The sequence below is a fragment of the Nyctereutes procyonoides genome, unplaced genomic scaffold (genome assembly GCF_905146905.1).
Source record: "Nyctereutes procyonoides isolate TBG_1078 unplaced genomic scaffold, NYPRO_anot_genome, whole genome shotgun sequence".
NCBI classification, from domain to species: domain Eukaryota; kingdom Metazoa; phylum Chordata; class Mammalia; order Carnivora; family Canidae; genus Nyctereutes; species Nyctereutes procyonoides.
The window spans coordinates 34,634,884-34,653,781 of NW_026575131.1; the positions used below are offsets into that span (position 1 = coordinate 34,634,884).

At 40.6% G+C, this 18,898-nt stretch overlaps 1 protein-coding gene across 1 annotated transcript in view; it reads left to right on the forward strand.

The window, feature by feature from the left end:
• Nucleotides 1-18,898, forward strand: part of ERC2 (ELKS/RAB6-interacting/CAST family member 2) — a 901,810-nt gene that overhangs the window by 707,860 nt on the left and 175,052 nt on the right. Inside the window, exon 19 of the mRNA XM_055344919.1 lies at nucleotides 16,510-16,644. Coding sequence (XP_055200894.1) covers nucleotides 16,510-16,644 — 135 coding nt within the window. The remainder of the gene's footprint in view (nucleotides 1-16,509; nucleotides 16,645-18,898) is intronic.

Consider the following 18,898-nt stretch of genomic DNA (forward strand, 5'->3'; position numbering starts at 1 on the left):
ATTACCAAGTTTCAGAGTGTGGGAATGAGACAAATATTTTTTGCATGACTTTACCCTATACATTACTGCAATGCTGTATTATTACAAGAAATTTCCTGAACTTGGAGCTGTACTTTTAACTCTCCCAACTTGAAAGGACCCAGCAAAGAGATACGCCCAATCTTTGGCCCATGATGCAGAACTCAGATGGACAGTGACTCGATCCAGCTGAGGGCTCTGGGGCTTTTGGGGGAGTACTGGAGTTTGGCAGTGGTGCACTGGTTCAGAGCCTGACAGGGCCTTGGGAACCTTTCCTCTTCTATCCAGCTGTGTTGCATAGCCACAGCCTTGCCTCTCATTGCAGTTGTGAAGTGCGTGCATTCTTCAGTATTTGAAAGGGGTCAGGTTTGCTAAATGCCTGTCCTGGAGGAAGCTGCTATGTTAGTTTGCTAGATCAGGCTGATATAGGAAAGCTGTGGCCAACAAGGCAGGCAGGATTCCATTTAACCCTGGTCTTGAAATTCACAGAAACAGAAGATTGCAGGAGACCAGAGCCACAGTGCCAGTCTCAGGAGTCTCTTCCCCTGAACTAAAATGATTTCAAACCCATTTCCTTCTAATATGAGGAATAACTTGTATTTTAGCATTTTTGTATGTGGAGCAGAGAAATATTTTTTATTGTTTCATTTCTTATTTCCTATAATTTGTTGTATATTCAAATAATTTAGAAAGGAATAAAGGAAGAAGTAAACTCCCTGAAATCTAAGCACTTGGCAATATTTTGTGCTCATCATTCTGAACCTTTCTCACATATGCATGTATGAATATATGTGCTATACACTTATACATGTGTAAACCTGCAAATGTGTTTAAATATAGATATTTATATATTATTTTATATGGTCATGTTGTTTTATCACCTGCATCTCCTTCCATTCAACTACATGTTGTGATAGTTTTCCTTCCGATGAATATAAATATATATTATTCTTGAATGGCTTCAAGAATAACCATTCTGAGGATTCCATTATATGATAATGGATATTCAATAATTTGTTTAACAAAATCCTGACAGATGAGCATTTTGTTTACTTCTCATTAATTGCTACTGTACCCAACATCCCAGTGAATATCCTTTTATCCATTTCATTCCTGTGTATCTGTTCTAACTTTCTTTTCAGGAAGAGACTGTTTTACCCCAGGGCATGCATATTTTGAATTTTAATACGTAGTTCCAAAATGCCCTTGAGAGAGTTTATTCTAATTTACAATCCTGCCAACAGTGGATAAAAAGCACCTAAAAAATAGGAAAACTAACTTCCTATTTTCTTAGGACTTTTTGAATTTTACACACCTCCAGAATTTTACTTCTAAATGCCTAAAAGACAAATGTGTTTATAAGATACTGTAAATTTGTTATCGATTCACACACAAATTCTAGAACAAGTTATTCAATTGATGGTTATGAAACCTGTAATAAAATCAACAACCGCTAAGATTCTTTGTTTACTAAGATTAAGTAATGCTAAACTCACTTTGTTTTTTGAAAACGTTAATATAAAGGTAGGTTGAGGGAATGCCATAGACACAGGGTACCAGGGTACCTATAAACTAGGCATTTATATCAGTTTGTATTCTTTTGCCTTTTCTTCTACTTCTCCTCCTCCTCCTCCTACTTATTCTTTTCTTCTTTTTTTTTTTTTTACCAGAGAAATAAGGACTAAAAATGGTGATTTAGTTGGATAGATTTATAGTTGTTTGAACAACTCCACCCTAGGCAGATTGGTTAGAGAATCCTGTCACCTCTACAGAGAGGTTGCCAAAGTGCTGGGCTCTCTCCTTCTGGCATGTACACGGACCTGATTATATGGTCTTTGAAAACACACTTTTTGAATGTGATGGCTCAAAGCTGGGAAATTTACCTAAAACAATGGAAGACAGAATTGAGAAAGTCAGCAGGATGGAATGACAGACCCAAATTTAGTATAAGCCAAAGCAAATTTTCAGTAAGGAAAAGAATGAACTTTATACTTAGAATTAAAATTCTGGCATACACATGCCTCATATCTTTGTGTGTGTGTGTGTGTGTGTGTGTGTGTGTGTGTGTAAATGGCAAGGAAACTGGCCACCAGGATATGAGTTTAATCAATTGCAAATTTGAATATGAGTCATCATTGCACAGCAGATGTTAAGAGATCAATGCAACATGGGAGTATGTTAATTATTTTAAAATAATGTTTAGCACAGGTTAAGAACATATGTGAAGACTTGGATTATCTTACTCTGTTCAGGGACTTATTCTCTAAGAGGAGCCCTTGTGTGATGGGGTACAGAAAGGAGACAAGGAGAAGTAGAGAAAGGCCAGTAGAGACGACAAAGAATGATTAGGGTAGGTAAACGAGAGATAGAAGGCATAACTGTACTGATATGTCTAAAGACCTGAGCCCCCCTCCCAAAAAGCAGAATTAAGACAAGTAGACTAAAACTGCAGCCAAAAAGCTCAAAATATGTCAGGCATGGGGGAGGGAGGACATCCCCTTTAAGCCATTTAATATATTCTCTCATAAGCTACTGTGTTTCCTATGGCTAGGTAATGCATCTACCAGGACTGCTACACAGGGAATTTCTGTTTGGAGAGGAAAGTTGTATTAGATTCTTCCCACCAACATATGCATGATGAGTGTCATTTACATGCCCTGTGCTCTCCAGTGGATGGCCCAGACTTTGAAGAAGCCCACAAGCCTTTTGCAGAAAAGTGAAGCACCATATTAACTGTTCACACTAAGACTCCTGCTAGTGTTCCCTCTATAACCACCGCCTGCCTGCTAGGGCTGTGGCACAGAGGGAAGGGAGCCAGCTCTGTTTGCATCCCAGCGCACTAACTGGCTAATACTTCCCCCTTTCTCTCTTGCTCACGGGAACATTCCAGATGCTGATGTCTTCCAATAATCAGAGGTTCCCCAGCATCTTCAAATCCAACCTGAGTGTGTACATTTCCCTTTCTTTATATAGCCTGCTCATACTTGCTTTCTTCCCACTTTTACTTAGATTCTTGTCTCTTTCTGAAAGGAGCTCTCATCATTTTTTATATATGTGATTATTCTCACAACCAATAAAATACATTCCCCCAGCCCTCCCCCCAAAGTTGACAAAAGGACAAGGAGACTCACAGATAGTAAAACAGAAACAGCCAATACATGTAGGGAAAAGATACTCAGCCTCAAATTATAATTATGGAAATATGAATGTGACACAGGTTTTTATGATTTTGAAGATTAGAGTTTGAAAAGACTGTGTTGACACAGTCTGGGGAAAGAGGCACAGACTAGAAGTTGACTGATATTTCTGAAGGGAAATTTGATGATAACTTTCAAAGTTTGGAATGTGTATACTCTATTCTAGAGATCTCTCCTGAACCTCTTTTCCTAGCACATTATAGAAACAGCTTTTATAAGCTGTTTCAGCATCCATCCTTCTTGAGAGCAAGCACACGAAGACAGGTAAAACTGTCCCTTTAGAAAAGTGGTTTTTGTTTTTGTTTAAAATTTATTTATTTATTTATTTATTTGAGAGGAAGAGGGAGAGAGAATGTCAAGCAGACTCCATGCTCAGCAAGGAGCCTGATGCAGGGCTCGATCTCATCACCCTGAGATCACGACCTGAGCCAAAACCAGGAATTGGACACTCAACCAACTATGCCACCCAGGCACCCCTGGAAAAGTATTCTTTAAAGCCTTGTTGAAATAATGAAAAACTGGAGATTACACAAATGTTCCTCATTCATTCACTCATTCATTCGTTCACTTATTTATTCATTTAATCATTCAACAAACATTTACTGTGTGCCCGGCAATGTTTTAGGTACTTGGGATACATCTCTGAACAAAATAAATAGAGTTCTGTCCACTATTTTAGTACATCAATAGAAGATTGGTAAATAAAAGTATATGCATTGAATGGAATAATGTGTAACCATTGGAAATGGGGTCACTCTACATGATCTTGATATGGAAGGGTAGCCAAGAGATACTGGGCATTTTATTTTTAAAGGGTATGTGCAAATATCTGTGCTTGCATTATCCATAAAAATTGTATGATAAAACTGGCAAAAAAACCTTAAGAGTGGGAATGGATATTGGGGTAGGCAGGGAGGGAATATTACTTTTCTTTTCATAACATCTTTTGTACTATTTAATTTTTCATAGCTAGTATATATGCTTTCTATAATAAGCTAATAGATGTGTAAAAAAAAGAAAATATAAAGCTAAATCAGTAGTTCTGCTAGAGAACTAAGACTCATATCTCAAAGAAAATGGAAAATTCCTTAACCTATCTGTAGACACTGAGACCAGAATGATTAGGTGTTTGATGCTGTTCAGACTGCAAGAATGGAAATTAATACCATAGTACTTTGGAATGCAAAACGAAAGACATAAGGTGGTCCTGTGGTGTTACTGGTCATGGGCATGGTGGACTTGTCTACACATGCAAATCAAATGGGAAGGCAGCCAGGGGCAGAGGAAGGGCCTGGGGCCAGCAGTCAAGTATTCTAGGGCTTTCTCCTGGGTTTGTGATTAACTTCAACCTTTTGGAGCCTCAGTCTCTCCTTCAGTAAGATAGTAAACTTGGATTCATTGATTTAACGTGTGGCCTAGCACTAACGCTGCATGAATCTGGATTATGTTAGTAAATCATCATTTGTAGGGGAGAGATTTGAGATAGCTCCTGAAATTCTCAAGAGTCTTAGAGGAGATCACTTTAACTTTCCAGTTAGCCACCTTCTCATAGTGCTGTGGAGAAATTTTAGTTGTATACTTTAATATCTGCTTCTGTTTAGATTCAAGTCCAAGTACATTTGGATATTTTCTACTTATGCTGTTTCAACTTCAGGACAATAGAAAAATCAGGCTTTTTGGATTCTACTAAACAGGTGACTAAGAAAAAATGATTTTCAAAATGTATCCATTTGATGAATTTAATCTGAAGTGTTGGGAGGTAGGGGGCGGGGGTGGAGAACATGATTCAGCACATTGGACATCTCCAGATGAAATCAGAACGTAATTCCATCCTTTCTGGAAATTGGATTTCTGTCAGATTCACAAACCCAGGAGTTCCACTGCCTCTTCTTCTAGGGTAGGTTTTCACAGGAGAGGAGGTGGTGGTTATGGATTTCATTTTTGCGTGCTGAGGTAATATCAGCTCCAGGAGTGTGTAAGAGGACCTGTGAATGATGTGCCTGTGGTGTCTGTGTGTCCCTGGGTGGGGCCCACAGAGACCTACCCAGAGTGGAACAAGTGACTCAGACTCTTTGTTCCACATAGAAGTAAATTGGTCCTAGCTAGAGTTAAGTTCAGCGTATCCCATATAAAGCTAGTAAGGGCACTGAAATCCAAACAGCGAGCAACCCAGTAAGAAGATAAACGCCAGAGGGAATGTTTCATAGATTTGGTATTTGGGACACTCCACTGCCATTTCTCTCTTCTCATTTGTTTTCCAACTGATTGGAAAACTACTAATGAGTGTGTTTACATATTCTCCTGTTGTTTTACCCAAATGTGAGAGCAGCTGGGGAGAGGGGTTTGTTCTCTCCAGGGCCTACGCTGTCTCTCCCTGTCTTCCTCCTGCTCTCCGGCTGCCAGGCCCCTGCACCCTGCCAAACCTCTGCTCTTGTCTCACCGCCCCTCCCTGGGTCTCTCCCTGTGTGCAGCGCAGCCAGCAGCCCCACCACATGTTCTGTGTTGCTCACACCCTCCCTTTCTCCCTCTCTTGTTGTCATTTGTTTTGTTTTGAAGGGAGTGAGGTGCAGAGGAGGTCTTGGGTTTATGCCCCCTCTGCTCAGCATCAGAACTGGGAGCAGGCCCAGATTTCATTTGCTCCCATTTCTGGATTGAGGTCACAAGCCCCTGGTGGAGAATGTCCTTCTGTCCTCTGACAGTTCCTGGGGACACATTCATTCTTTGTGGTCTACTCCATTTTCAGAGACTCTGCTGTCTGCAACCCAGTCCATTCTCAGCTGCTTTGCTCTTTCCTTCTGATGAGATGTTTCAAGCTTCAATCATTTTAAGAACCACCTTCACAATGTTTTCCACAACTTATGATATAATTTGTATGAAATGTTTTTGTTATGCTTGTGAGAATTTATTTAAATACTTTTTTTTAGATTTTTATTTATTCATGAGAGACACAGAGAGAGAGAGAGAGAGGCAGAGACACAAGCAGAGAGAAAAGCAGGCTCCATGCAGGGAGCCCAACATGGGACTCAGTCCCGGGACTCCAGGATCACGCCCTGGGCTGAAGACAGGCACTAAACCACTGAGCCACCCAAGGATCCCTATCTAAATACATTTTTTAAAGTCAATCCATAACTTAAAGACTCTGTTTACTCCCTGTGAATTTTCTTGCACGTGTCCATGTATATGGACACTTGTCTTCTTAGCCCTCACCATGGAAGACTCTCAGTCCCTTGCTGGGATGCTGCTGGGTTACTCACGCCCTTTGAGTTCTCCTTACAATAGTCACTCACCGGCAGTTTCCAATCTGTCAGTCAATTTGGTTACACCAGACCCTGGTGTGACTGGCTTTTCTTTTCTTTTTTCTTTTTTCTCTTTTCTCTTTTCTCTTTTCTCTTTCTTTCTTTCTTTCTTTCTTTTTTTCTTTCTTTCTATCTTCTTTCTAATTCATTAGTTGAGGAGAAGATGTGATGCCAGTTCTGCCTAGGCCAATGATAATAAGTATTTGTTGACTGTATGAATTGAATGAAGACCTTGACCTCCCTTGTCAGCACAGTTTTAAGTCTGAATCACAGTGGCTAGAAATAACCTCCTCTGTGCCATTCTTCCTTTTTTCTTTTCCTTTTTTCTGTCTTCTCTCTTTCCCCTTCCTTCCTTCCTTCCTTCCTTCCTTCCTTCCTTCCTTCCTCCCTCTCTCCCTCCCTCCCCTCTTTCTTTCCTTTCTGTCCCTCCATTTTCTTTTTAGTTAAAAAATTGGGATTTGATTTTGAAGCTCAATTTCTAAGGAAACTCACAATAGACCATGCGCAAAATGCATCCTTAGTTAGCGGGACAGGTTTTTTTTTTTGGTTTTTTTTTTTTTTTTTTTTTTGTTTCAGAGACCCTCTATTGACTCTCTGAGTTGAAACAGTTTAGACTCCACATAAAATATGCGTTGTTTACCCAGGCTCTTCATGCTCTGCATACTGTTACAGTCCTTGAAGAGCTTGTCAGTGACAAGTAAGATAAATGAATGAAGAGGACTTTACAAGTGTTTAAAAGCTAAGTATAGCATGTGCTGCCCACTACTTAATTAAACAGACCTGTGCTTAACTAAGTAACTTTGTGGTGGAAACTTCTATGGCCTTCCCCTTCCCCCAAACTCTACCACTTCCAGCGGTGCTCAGGATGTTAGAAATTCCTTGGTTGTCTGCAGTTGCTAATATGTTAGCCTAGCTTCAAAACCATCTTGCTTGAAGCATTAAAAGTTAGTATGGATTGTGGATAATGATGTTTGAATTTATATTAGGGTTAGTCAGCAACATGGACTCCTTTGAAACTCGATCGAGATTTTATGATATGTCTGAGTTCTGCTCTTTTCAGAGAACTTTAAAATCAATTACATGAACTGCTTCTCTTCTTCTCAGCTCTGAGATCAATGTCCAGAGAGTCAGAGCCCATTCCCAGATCAATCTTTTTTTTTTGTTTGTTTGTTTAATGTAGGAGCCAGTCTTTATGGATCTGAGCAGTAGGGTGCAGTGGTTACATAGAAGGTTCTGGAATTATAATCCCAAATCTACCAGTTGTGTGATCTTGGGTAAACTTCTTAGTCTTTCTAAACCTCAATTTCTGGGCACCTGGGTAGCTTAGTTGGCTAAGCATCTAACTCTGGATTTTGGTTCAGGTCATGATCTCAGGGTCATGAGATTGAGCCCCATGATGGACTATGTGCTTAGCAGGGAATCTACTTGAGATTCTCTCTCTCCCTCTTCTCCTCCCCCCCCCCAACATGCTCACTCTCTCTCTCTAAAAATAAATAAATAAATTTTAAAAAGATTAAAATAAACCTCAGTTTCTTCATCTCTAAAGTGGGGATAATAATAGCCTCTACCAGAACTGATATCCACGTCATTTGCACTTGAGTCACTCTCGGTTCTTAGGAGTTTGTGCCTCTGTCATAGCAGCTATTTTTTTAATAAATTTTATTTTTACATATTCATGAGAGACAGAGACAGAGAGAGAGAGAGAGAGAGAGAGAGAGAGGCAGAGACACAGGCAGAGGGAGAAGCAGGCTCCATGCAGGGAGCCTGATGTGGGACTTGATCCCAGGTCTCCAGGATTAGGCCCTAGGCCGAAGGCGGCACTAAACCACTGAGCCACCAGGGCTGTCCCCAGCTATTTTGAATATGCCCCCCACCTCCAACCTACATCATTGTGGATGTAACTGACTAAATTAGATGACAAGAGCAAAGAGCTGTGCTTGGCACATAGCAGGCCAACGTAAGCATTGGTTGTTGTCACTGATATTTATAGGTGGCTCCATCTCACAGCACTGGCCTTCTTTCTGCCACTGTGAAGGATCCTAACCTCCCCATTATCAGCAGAGCACATAGAACTTTTTTTGGAGATAATTACCCCTGCCATGGGCTGCATTGACTGATAGTAGAACAGAGGAGAGCATGCCTTCCCTACAATGATTATCTACAACCCATCCAGGAACTCCTCAAGTTCCTAAGGTGGCAGCAATAAATGGTTTACCAAAATAATTTCTCTCCCTTGATTTTAGGAGGAAAAAAGAAAGAAAAGCTGCAAAATGTACAACAGAGAATAAAAACAGTAGTCCAGCATCAATCCATGTGGAGTTTCGTTCATGCTAAAGACATCCTTCCCTCTCTTGCCCATTTTATAGATATAGGAATTGAGGCTCATGGAAAAGTAATTCAGCCTGAGTCTCAGACTGAATATTTTTTTTTAATTTTATAAATTAATTTTATTGGTGTTCAATTTACCAACATACAGAATAACACCCAGTGCTCATCCCGTCAAGTGTACCCCTCAGTGCCCGTCACCCATTCACCCCCACCCCCCGCCCTCCTCCCCCTCCACCACCCCTAGTTCATTTCCCAGAGTTAGAAGTCAGACTGAATATTTGACAGAAACAGAATTAGTGCCAGGCTATGTTACTACCCTAAGAAAGATGAGAGAGATCTGCCTCCCCAGGTGATGAGAAATCTCAAGAGCTGTCCTTGGGAAGGCCTGGTAGTCACCAGAATGTTAGTCCTGTGCAAAAGTTAGGCAAACATAGGCTTATTACTCATTTGCTGGTATTCTCACAAAAAAAAAAAAAAGACCCAGAGACAAAGATTTGGTGCGGGTAGTTTATTTGGGAGGTGATCCCAAGAGGCATGGTGAGAAAATTGAGAAGCGAGGCAGGGATTGAAAATGTCAATAAAGGTGCATTAATGTGTGCTTTCCTGCTATAATCAACCAGGGCTGCACTCGGTGAGGAATTTACTGAGAGATTCTGAAACACAGCATAGGGTGATCCCACCAAAGGACAGAGACACTAGTTATTTACTTACTTTACCTCCCTCCTCCCTCATAGAGTGAACATTATTCTGAGGATGTGAGCTCCCTACACTCTGGTCTGCCCTATTCCCTAGCCAAACCTGCACGTGAGGCCAGAGGAAGACCTCAGGCAGAGAGGTACATGGATTTGAGATGGGAAGACAGCATCACATCGGGGATTGTCACGGCAAGTGACTTTTAGGGTAGAGCAAGAGGATATGGGAGGGGCACTGACATGTTCTATAATAATTTAAAATAAAATAAAATAAGGGGATCCCTGGGTGGCGCAGCGGTTTGGCGCCTGCCTTTGGCCCAGGGCGCGATCCTGGAGACCCGGGATCGAATCCCACGTCAGGCTCCTGGTGTATGGAGCCTGCTTCTCCCTCTGCCTGTGTCTCTGCCTCTCTCTCTCTCTCTGTATGACTATTGTAAATAAATAAAAAAAAAAAAAAAAAAATTAAAATAAAATAAAATAAGGATATTTAATGAGTAGATAACAAAAATAACTTCTAAACTCTACATAGTGACCAACTACTTTTCTGTTTATAAATAAAAACTGAGGGAGAACATTCAATAAAGTTGGGAGGCAGATGGTTGGCAGAAAGGACTGATCAGCCTAATGAGTTGGAGGATATCAGACCAGTTTTCAAGGCAGGCCTGATATTGTAGCAGTAGATTGTGTAGACAGTTGTAAATACGTAGATATCCAGAGCCAGGCCTATTTTCCCAGAAATGTCATAGTTTGACGTGTGTGAGCATATGACTATGGCTCTGTCTTAAATTCCTTCCAAAATGTCCCAAGTTTATAAACTCTTTTGAAAAATAAGATAATGAAGTATTATCTCAAATATGTTTCATGCTCTCCCCACATCCAGTACAGGAATGAAGAAAGCAACACATAACATGCATACACACACACACACACACACACACACACACCCCTCACATCTTGGATTCCAGTCCCCTTCTTGATCTATTTTTCTTCTCAAGGTGAGTTTACTATAAAATCTCCCATGCCTACTCTTCTTTATACCTATATCCATGCCAACTTTCATTCCTAGCTCAAAGGACCCTTGGAGCCTTATTTGATGTCCTCACCCTTAGCTGGAGGGGATTTTTCCTGCCTCTGGGCATTTACATAAACCAATCCCTTCACTTTTCTTTTTTTTTTTTTTAATATTTTATTTATTTATTCATGAGAGACACAGAGAGAAACAGAGAGGGAGAAGCAGGCTCCATGCAGGGAGCCCGACACAGGACTTGATCTTGGGTCTCCAGGATCATGTTCTGGGCTGAAGGTAGGCGCTAAACCGCTGAGCCACCCAGGCTGCCCTATTTTCTTTTTCATACCGTGTCTAGTGAGTCCTTTAATTCCTCATGTCTTATCTTTGCTTTGTCCCCCGCCTGTGGCCTGGGACCTTACCCTTCACATAACTACTGTAGAACTCTGGAGTCAGAAACCTGAGTTTCAGTCCTGTTTTCCCACTCAGCAGCTGAGCAATCATGGGCTTGGTTTCCTCATCTGTAAAAGAAGGCTCATAAAAATAGCTGTCTCAAAAGTAAAGAGTCAACAAAAGCATACCAGCCAAATCCTTAGCCTGGCACATCATTGTTCTTGTCCTTAGGGTTACAGAAGTTTGGTAAATATTGAATGAATTTCTGTGCAATGTCCAGAGTGGAAGTCTTTCCATCACTGATTCTTACTTAATCCTATAAAGTTCCCCAATGCATCAAACTCCCATAATAGCTTCTTCATCCTCCTACTTCATTTTGTCCTCCAAGAGTGACCCAAGTATTGGAACCCAGACTCCATTCAATTATGATTCATTGCCACGTGGACCTAGTGGATATACAGGAAATCCCTCTCCTCCTGACTGTCCAGTTGTTGTCTGGTTTCTCCATCTTTTGCTCTGAGACAAGAACTGTTGACCTTGCTCTGATTTGGCAGAAATAAGACCAGTAGAAGAGTTCTGGACTATTTCAGATTTCTCTGACAGGAAAGAGGGAGAAAAGAAAACCTGATAGAAGAAAGTGTAATTGCTATTGTATGGTATTATCTCCATATCCCATAGCAACAAATCTTATTATATTTTTTTCTTATTTAAACCATATTCATGAAGGTTTTATTGTTAACTTGATCCAGATGACTGATCAAAGCATAGTTCATTATTGCCACCTTGCTAAAATATTTTTAAAGGCAGTTTTAATATTACACTTTTATAGCTACATATTGCCATTAAGCTATTGAGTCTATTACTAGTCAATCAAGGATTTTCATTTTGTTTCAAGAGCTCCTTGGATAAACTCTTCAGAAATGTCAAAGAGATGGAGTATATGGCACCTTTTCACAGATGGTGTTCATCAGGGATTTTAGTTAATGGATAAAGTTTCAGTTTTCCACGGTTGACTTTTGGTGCTAACAAAAGTATTCCAAAGGCCCCTGCTCTTCTAAAGGCTAGGGGATAGTAAGGAAATGAATCCCATAACACCACCAAACCTTTTATTCTAAATGAGGTAAATAACCAGGGACATGGAGTATTTCACCAGGTCCATTTTACTAAAGAATGGAATATATCTTGGAGAAAACCAATTCAACTTTTCCAATAGCTCCAAAGATATATGTTTGTTCTCCCACTCTCAAGAATAGCAACCAAAAACAAATATATAATAGGAAGAGCTAAACTATCATGTGAAGAGTTATATACTCAACTGGCTCATAATAGAGGCTTATTGTAGGCTTTTCTCTTTCATCTGTTCCAAACTAGTCTATACCCATTCTATCCATTCCTTCATACATCCATACATTTATTTTACACACACTTACTTACTACTTATGCACCAGACTGTGTGCAGGTGATGAGTGTAAGGGTGTTTCAGACATAGTGCTTCCCTTAAGAGAATTTCAACCTAGTGGTAGAGAAAGCCAAGAAAGCACGAGATTATTTGGCATTCATTGGGATAAGTGTTGTGATGGAAGGGGGCTTGGAGATGGATACAGGAATACAGGACTCTGGGGAAGGCAGTGGAAGAGCTCTTAATCCCTTCTGAGGCAGGCTTAGGGAAGGCGTTTCTGGAGGTAATGGTATTGAAGCTAAAATGGGTATAACTTTGGCAAAGGGATAGAGGATGAAGAGCATGACAGGAATAGAGAATAGCACATCCCAGGGCTGGGACATGGAGCATAAGAGGTGAGATTCAGAGGTGAACAGCAAGCAGTTGCCTCAGAAGAGCTTTGTAAGCTGTGGAGGAGCTAGCGCTCTTTTCCTGAGGGCAGTGGGGAGTCTCTGAGGATCTTGAAGTCAGGGACTAATGGGTCTAATGTCGCTCCAGCTATAGATTATGTTCAGTGGGAGGCAAGAGTGCAGTGGGAGAGCTGTTAGAGGAGTCTTTTGCCCTAGAGAAATAAGGTTGCGCCTGGAAGAAAGAGGAAGTGGAAAATGAAATCTGATTAGAGCTGTCTCAACAGTCATGACATAATATAGTAAAATGAATATAACATAGTTAGCCAAAGGCAAACATGTCAGGTCAGCAGTTTGGTAGACACTGAAAAGGAAATAAAAATGGGCTTCAGTGCACTGCTAAATGAGTCCGTGAGTTCCCAAGTGTAGTGCTGTGGAAAGCTCTCCCTCTCTCTAATTCTGTTTTCGTTTTCCTGGGACTTCAATTATGACTGCCCGGAAGAACTATGGTTTAAGGCTATGTGGCGGCCACCTCACGTATCTGTTGACTGCAGGGATATGAAACGTTGCACACGGCGTCACCTGATCAGTGTGTCTGGAGTTAGTTGAACAAATGCTATCCTTGTTAAAATTTCTACAGTTTTTCTTCTGTCGATCTTCTAAGAATGCTATTCATGGCTTCTTATCCTTCCAGACCATTCTTGGTATGTTAGGAAGCCAATATAATTGGGTGGGAATGAGAATAGGAAATATAGATTTAAAAAAATTGAGAGATCCATTTTCAATTTGACAATTAAGTGGGCAGGATCGGTCAAACTTTTTTATAGAAGGGAAAACTAGCAACCAGCCTGTAAGAAATTGGTCACAGTTTAAGGGATATGTTACAAGCAAGATAAATAAAAGTGGTCTAGAATATCAGGGCAAACTCTCATTATTCATCTCTGTTTCACACTCTTCTCTTCCAGTCCAGACTAATCAAAAGAAGCCTCTTCCGCTCACAATTGCTGTGTGTACATTTCCCCCAGATCTGGTATTCACATGAACAACATGGTTTATTTATATTTCAGCACCAAATTGGAAAGATGACATCATTCATTTACAGTCTTTATCCCATGACATGCCTATTCTCCAACACCTCATTTCAGCAGACACATTTAGGACTTCATATAGCATCTTGTTTAGCTTGTACATTCTTTTATGGGATACAGTTCAAAGGTAGGGAACTTTAGGCTTGTTGCTGGTAAGAAAATAATCTCATAAAATCACAGGAGCTTCCCCAAAGACTAAGGACATTATGATGTTTACAATAGCAGAGTTATTATTTGTTCACTTAGGCTTCATTGTTCATTCTTGAGTGAGCCCCCTTCCTTCCTGACCATAGCAGATCTTACAGCTCCCTTCAGGCTCTCTGAGTTCTATTAGAAGAAACAATTTCAGATTTATTAGTTCATGAGTTCAAAAGTACAGATTCTTGACAATACTGGAGTTTTAGGTGTGAACACTGAATTCAGAATCTTTTGTACAAGGGCAGGCTGAATGAGAGGACTCTCAGTACTTGGTCGGCAACAGCTCCACTGACCTGCTCTTTCTCACAAGATGTGACTTGTCCATTGGGTCTTCTGATGCTATAAATGGACAAGAGAAGGATAAATATGCTATCAGTTGCCAAAGGTTGCCTGGGATTTATTATTTAATTGTTAGATGGATTTTTCTCTCTATTTTTATTGTTTTTATCCATATACATACATGTTTTTTATACCCACTGTGGGGACTTTCAAATATTGTACACATTTCTCAAAGTGGAGTACATCACAAGACATCCTCTGGCAGATAGAATTGGGATATAAAGTGTTTCCAAAACTGAGCAGAACCAAAGCATCTATAGGAAAGCTGTTTCTGCCTAATTAGCTGTTTGCTTTTTCTGCTAGCAGTATGGCAAAGAGAAAGGCTAGAGATTGAGAATCGGAAGACCTAGGAAACCTAGACCATGTTCTATGGTAAGGAGACTCTGAGGGCTGAAATCTCTGCTTTCATGTTCTGGCTGCAAGTGAGGATAGTAATTACTCCTCCCAGGAATGTTTTGAGGATAAGTTAGATTGCACATGAAACTTACTACAAAAATATACTGTATTGGGTCCAGAATTGTTATCAGAGTATTATTTATGTTACAAAATAGAATTCCAACCATTTGGAGGGTCTGCCAGCCTTTGATTTCCAGCTCTCTTGAAGTACTTCTGGCTCACTGTCATCTCAGGTCACCAGTGGGATTGTTATGGCAACTCATGAGATGTTCTCAACTCTCAGTAAACTTCCCTGGCTAAAAACAAATGTGCAGTCACCACTAGGATGGCAGCATCCCTCAAAATTCAGTTCCCTCATGCTTCAGCAACATGCACAGTATATTTACATTTACTTGGCCCCGTTAGATTCTGGGGAGGGGCAGGTGGAAGAAACAAGCTCAATTCGACCAACAGTTGAACAGATAGATCTGAGGTTATGCATGATAAACAGGAGGTGCATGTGCCCTGGCATTAGGGGTGGGATTGGGAAAAAGCTCCTAGAGAAAAAAAATGCTGAATTAGCCAGACACAGAAGGTAGGGGTAAGGGTAGGTGGTTGTGGGAGGTACCACAGGCAGAGAAAACAACATGTATAAGAAGGAGAGGTTATTACTGTAAATGTTGCAAAAATAAAATAAAATAAAATAAAATAAAATAATAGAATTTGATTTTTACTGCAAGCCTATGATGGGCCAGGTCCTGAACTGACACTTGAAGCTTATCATATCCTTTGCTCCTCACAGCAACCCCAGGGAGGGGGGCACTATTACTTCTATTTTGTAGTTGAGAAAATTGAAGTTTACAAATAGTTAACTCTCAAGATCACATAGCCAGCAAAGAGATAGTGCAGGACTTGAATCCAGACAGTCTTCTCTTCATACACACATGTGTAGTCTCTACATTTCCTGGCTTTCTGGGGTAGATATTTTTATCTGTCTTTTTCCCTTGTCTATAGGCACTTTTCTAGATTCTGTGACTGTTTAGGCAATTCATTGCTGGTCCCTTTCTTGCCTTACATAATAAAACAAGGTAATTGTGTGTCCTGGGAATTTAAACCATGACACCTAGCTACCTCATGTGATAAACATAATGGGACATAAATTACAGTAGTTAGCTCTTCTACATCAACTTTGCTCCTTTTGCTCAATTTCCCCAAAGAGCACTATCAGTTAAATTGTCCACAGAGAGTCCTTTCCCTAGAAGCCATCAGAGCAACAAACCTTCTCCATTGCTATTTTTGCATTTGGCAGCTTTTGAGTGGATTCCTCTGCTTTGTCTCGCAAGACCATTACTTGTCTGTAGTTTTGTGTCTCCACCCAGCCCTGTTCCATCATTTTTTTGTCCAGGGCTTCCTTCTCTTGCTTGCTCTAGAGAATAGGATGTGACTATTGGTAGTTTGTGATTGCAAGCTTATTCTGGATCTGTGTGTTCTCTTGATAATGTAAAACAGAGCATCTTCAGGTTTATGTCCATTTTTCCCCCTTATAAATCACATGAAGGGGAAGTACATTTACATCTAATGTAGATCCAAGAACAGGGTAATTTCAAGAATGTGACAAAACCTCTTTTACCAAATGGCATGGTGCATTCTTTATTGAGTTTCAATTTGACTAAAAATGAAAACTTCTGGATTAGGAACCAAAGGAACCCTAGACGTACTGTAATTATGCCCTGAGTCTTTTTGGCTGGTTTTCCAGCTCCTGATAGACTCTACTCTGGTTTTTGTTCTGTGCAGACCCAGAACAGAATGAAGCTGATGGCAGACAACTACGATGAGGACCACCATCATTACCACCACCACCACCACCACCACCACCACCGATCTCCTGGGAGGTCGCAACATTCCAATCACAGGCCTTCTCCCGACCAGGTCAGTTTCATTGCCGCTTACCTCCAGGACCCCTTTTACCCTTTGGATATTTTAAGATAAAATAAATAATCCTCAAGAAATAATAAACAGCATAAAGTGATACGTCCTTTGAACTGAAACTAATAGCTTTGGTATTTATTTCCATCACTCAAGGAGTCTAAATGTTTTCCTTTCTCCTTCCTCTTTAAGGTTTTGTCTGTTCTTGTTTATGTTATGCATTTTCTTTCCTCCCCTCCTTTCTATTTCCATAGATATGAAGTCTGTTGCTGGCTCAGTATCTAATGGTGGGTTACTTTGGAATGTCTCTCTCAGAGTTTTAAGAGAAAGCACTTTGTTTCCATGAGCTTGGCAACCAGAGAAGCCTTGAGTTTCATGAGCACTTTCCTAGAAAATTCCTTAGTGATGCAAATTAATGTGGGGTAAAACAACATGAAGAGAAATCAGTTTTGCTTGCATTTTACCTGGTAAAGTCAAGGGATCTGGTTTATTTGATTTGGACCCTATCTTCTCCCTTGACTAAGTGAAGCAAGTGAAAAGACGGGTTGACAAAAACAAAAATCTCCTGTGGTCTTCAATATTTGCATTTGCCCACCAAATGTAAAAACTAATGACTGTATGGAATTAAAACTCCTGAAAATGAACTTCATGGAAATTATGAAATTAAATGCAAACTAGCAGATTGATATAGTCAGTATTGCAGTATTTCCTCCTTTATTGTACCATGAGCTTCTTGTGTGTGTATGATCCTAGTGTAGCTTATACAATAAATTTCAAGAGGGAAAGGGCCATAGGTAATGGAATATAATCATCTAGATAAGTGTAAATGCCTTTGTTATATATTTCTGGGTATGTGAGGGGGGAGGACTTACTGGAATTACCTATGTGAAGAGAGGTTTATCTGTTTGTTGGAGGAAGAGGTGCTTATTATGCTCCTAAGACCATTTTTCAGATGGCTCCATTTCCTTTGCACCTCATGTCACTAGCATCCCAAAGAAGTTAAGATTACAAGTCTCCAAGATGTTTTACTAGGAGTACAACTCCAGGGGGAGCCATTTATATAGTATGCAACATAAGAAGTGCTCCTGGAGCTTTGCAGTAAAGTAGCTCCAACCAGGAGGCCCTCTGCCTCCAACCCCCAGCTTGGCTCTACCCTTATACTATGAAGCATTTGCCCTCAGAGACCCCAACATTACAGATGTTCATAGAGGACATCTAGATTTCTGAAGTCAAGTTCAGAAAGGCACCAGTTCATGTTATTAGTTCTCAAAAATAGTTCTTAATTTAGCAATCAGCAAAGTAGAGAGAGATACAAATTTCCTGTCATTATCGTGTATGCCTGTGGTTTTGCTTTGATTTCACTTTATTTTTTCATATCTCATCCCTTGCTATCACCACCACCTTGCCTGTACTCACGCACCGTGGTATACCTGGCATCCTGCTAACTAAATATCTTCGTTCTTGTTCTTAATCCCAGCCTTTGGCACACTGACCTTTGTTCCTTGAACTTCTCCTGGGAGGAGTAAATGTGAGACTTTATTGGTGCTAGAAGGCCACCCTGGGCTTTTTTCCCCCAGAGAAATAGGAGCAGAGGGCACTATAGAGGCAGAAAGAAGGATTTGGAGCCAGCGGGTTTGGGCGTCGGGGGATGGTTAGTCACACAAGGACCTGCTGAGATAAGAAACAGGCTTGTTTCATCACAGAGACACATATGCTAATATGTCCTGCTAGAAACTAGACACCAGATCAAAATTATCTGCCTTGTGAATGATATTTCTCACAAAAGCTAATCTCCTGCTACTTTTCCAGAGATCGTTGAACACAAAATAGAGGTCTTGCTGGCTTGGTTGACTGTCTTATGTTTGTCTACCACCACTAGAGGTTGTCATAGGGTGGAAATCATTGCTCGAGGGCAATGCTCTTCCCAGAAGAGTTATTATCCCTTGAGAAGTATCTGGCTAAGATGTGTCATCAGGACCTCTGAAATACCTTTTGTCATTGCTACTGTTAGGAGGATAGTGATGGTCATCCACCTTCACATCCTTCATTTCAGTGACCACTCTAAGCAACCCATGGACATAGAGGTAGATAACCTCATCTTCTTCTACAAATGAGAAATTTAGGCCCTGGGAGGGGTGGTGGCCCTGAGTCCTGCTTCTGGTTATTTGCTCATTCAACTAATACTTGGAGCACATATTCCATGCCAGCTACTATGCTGGCCTTGGGAAAGAACATGATGGACAAGAATCCCTACCTT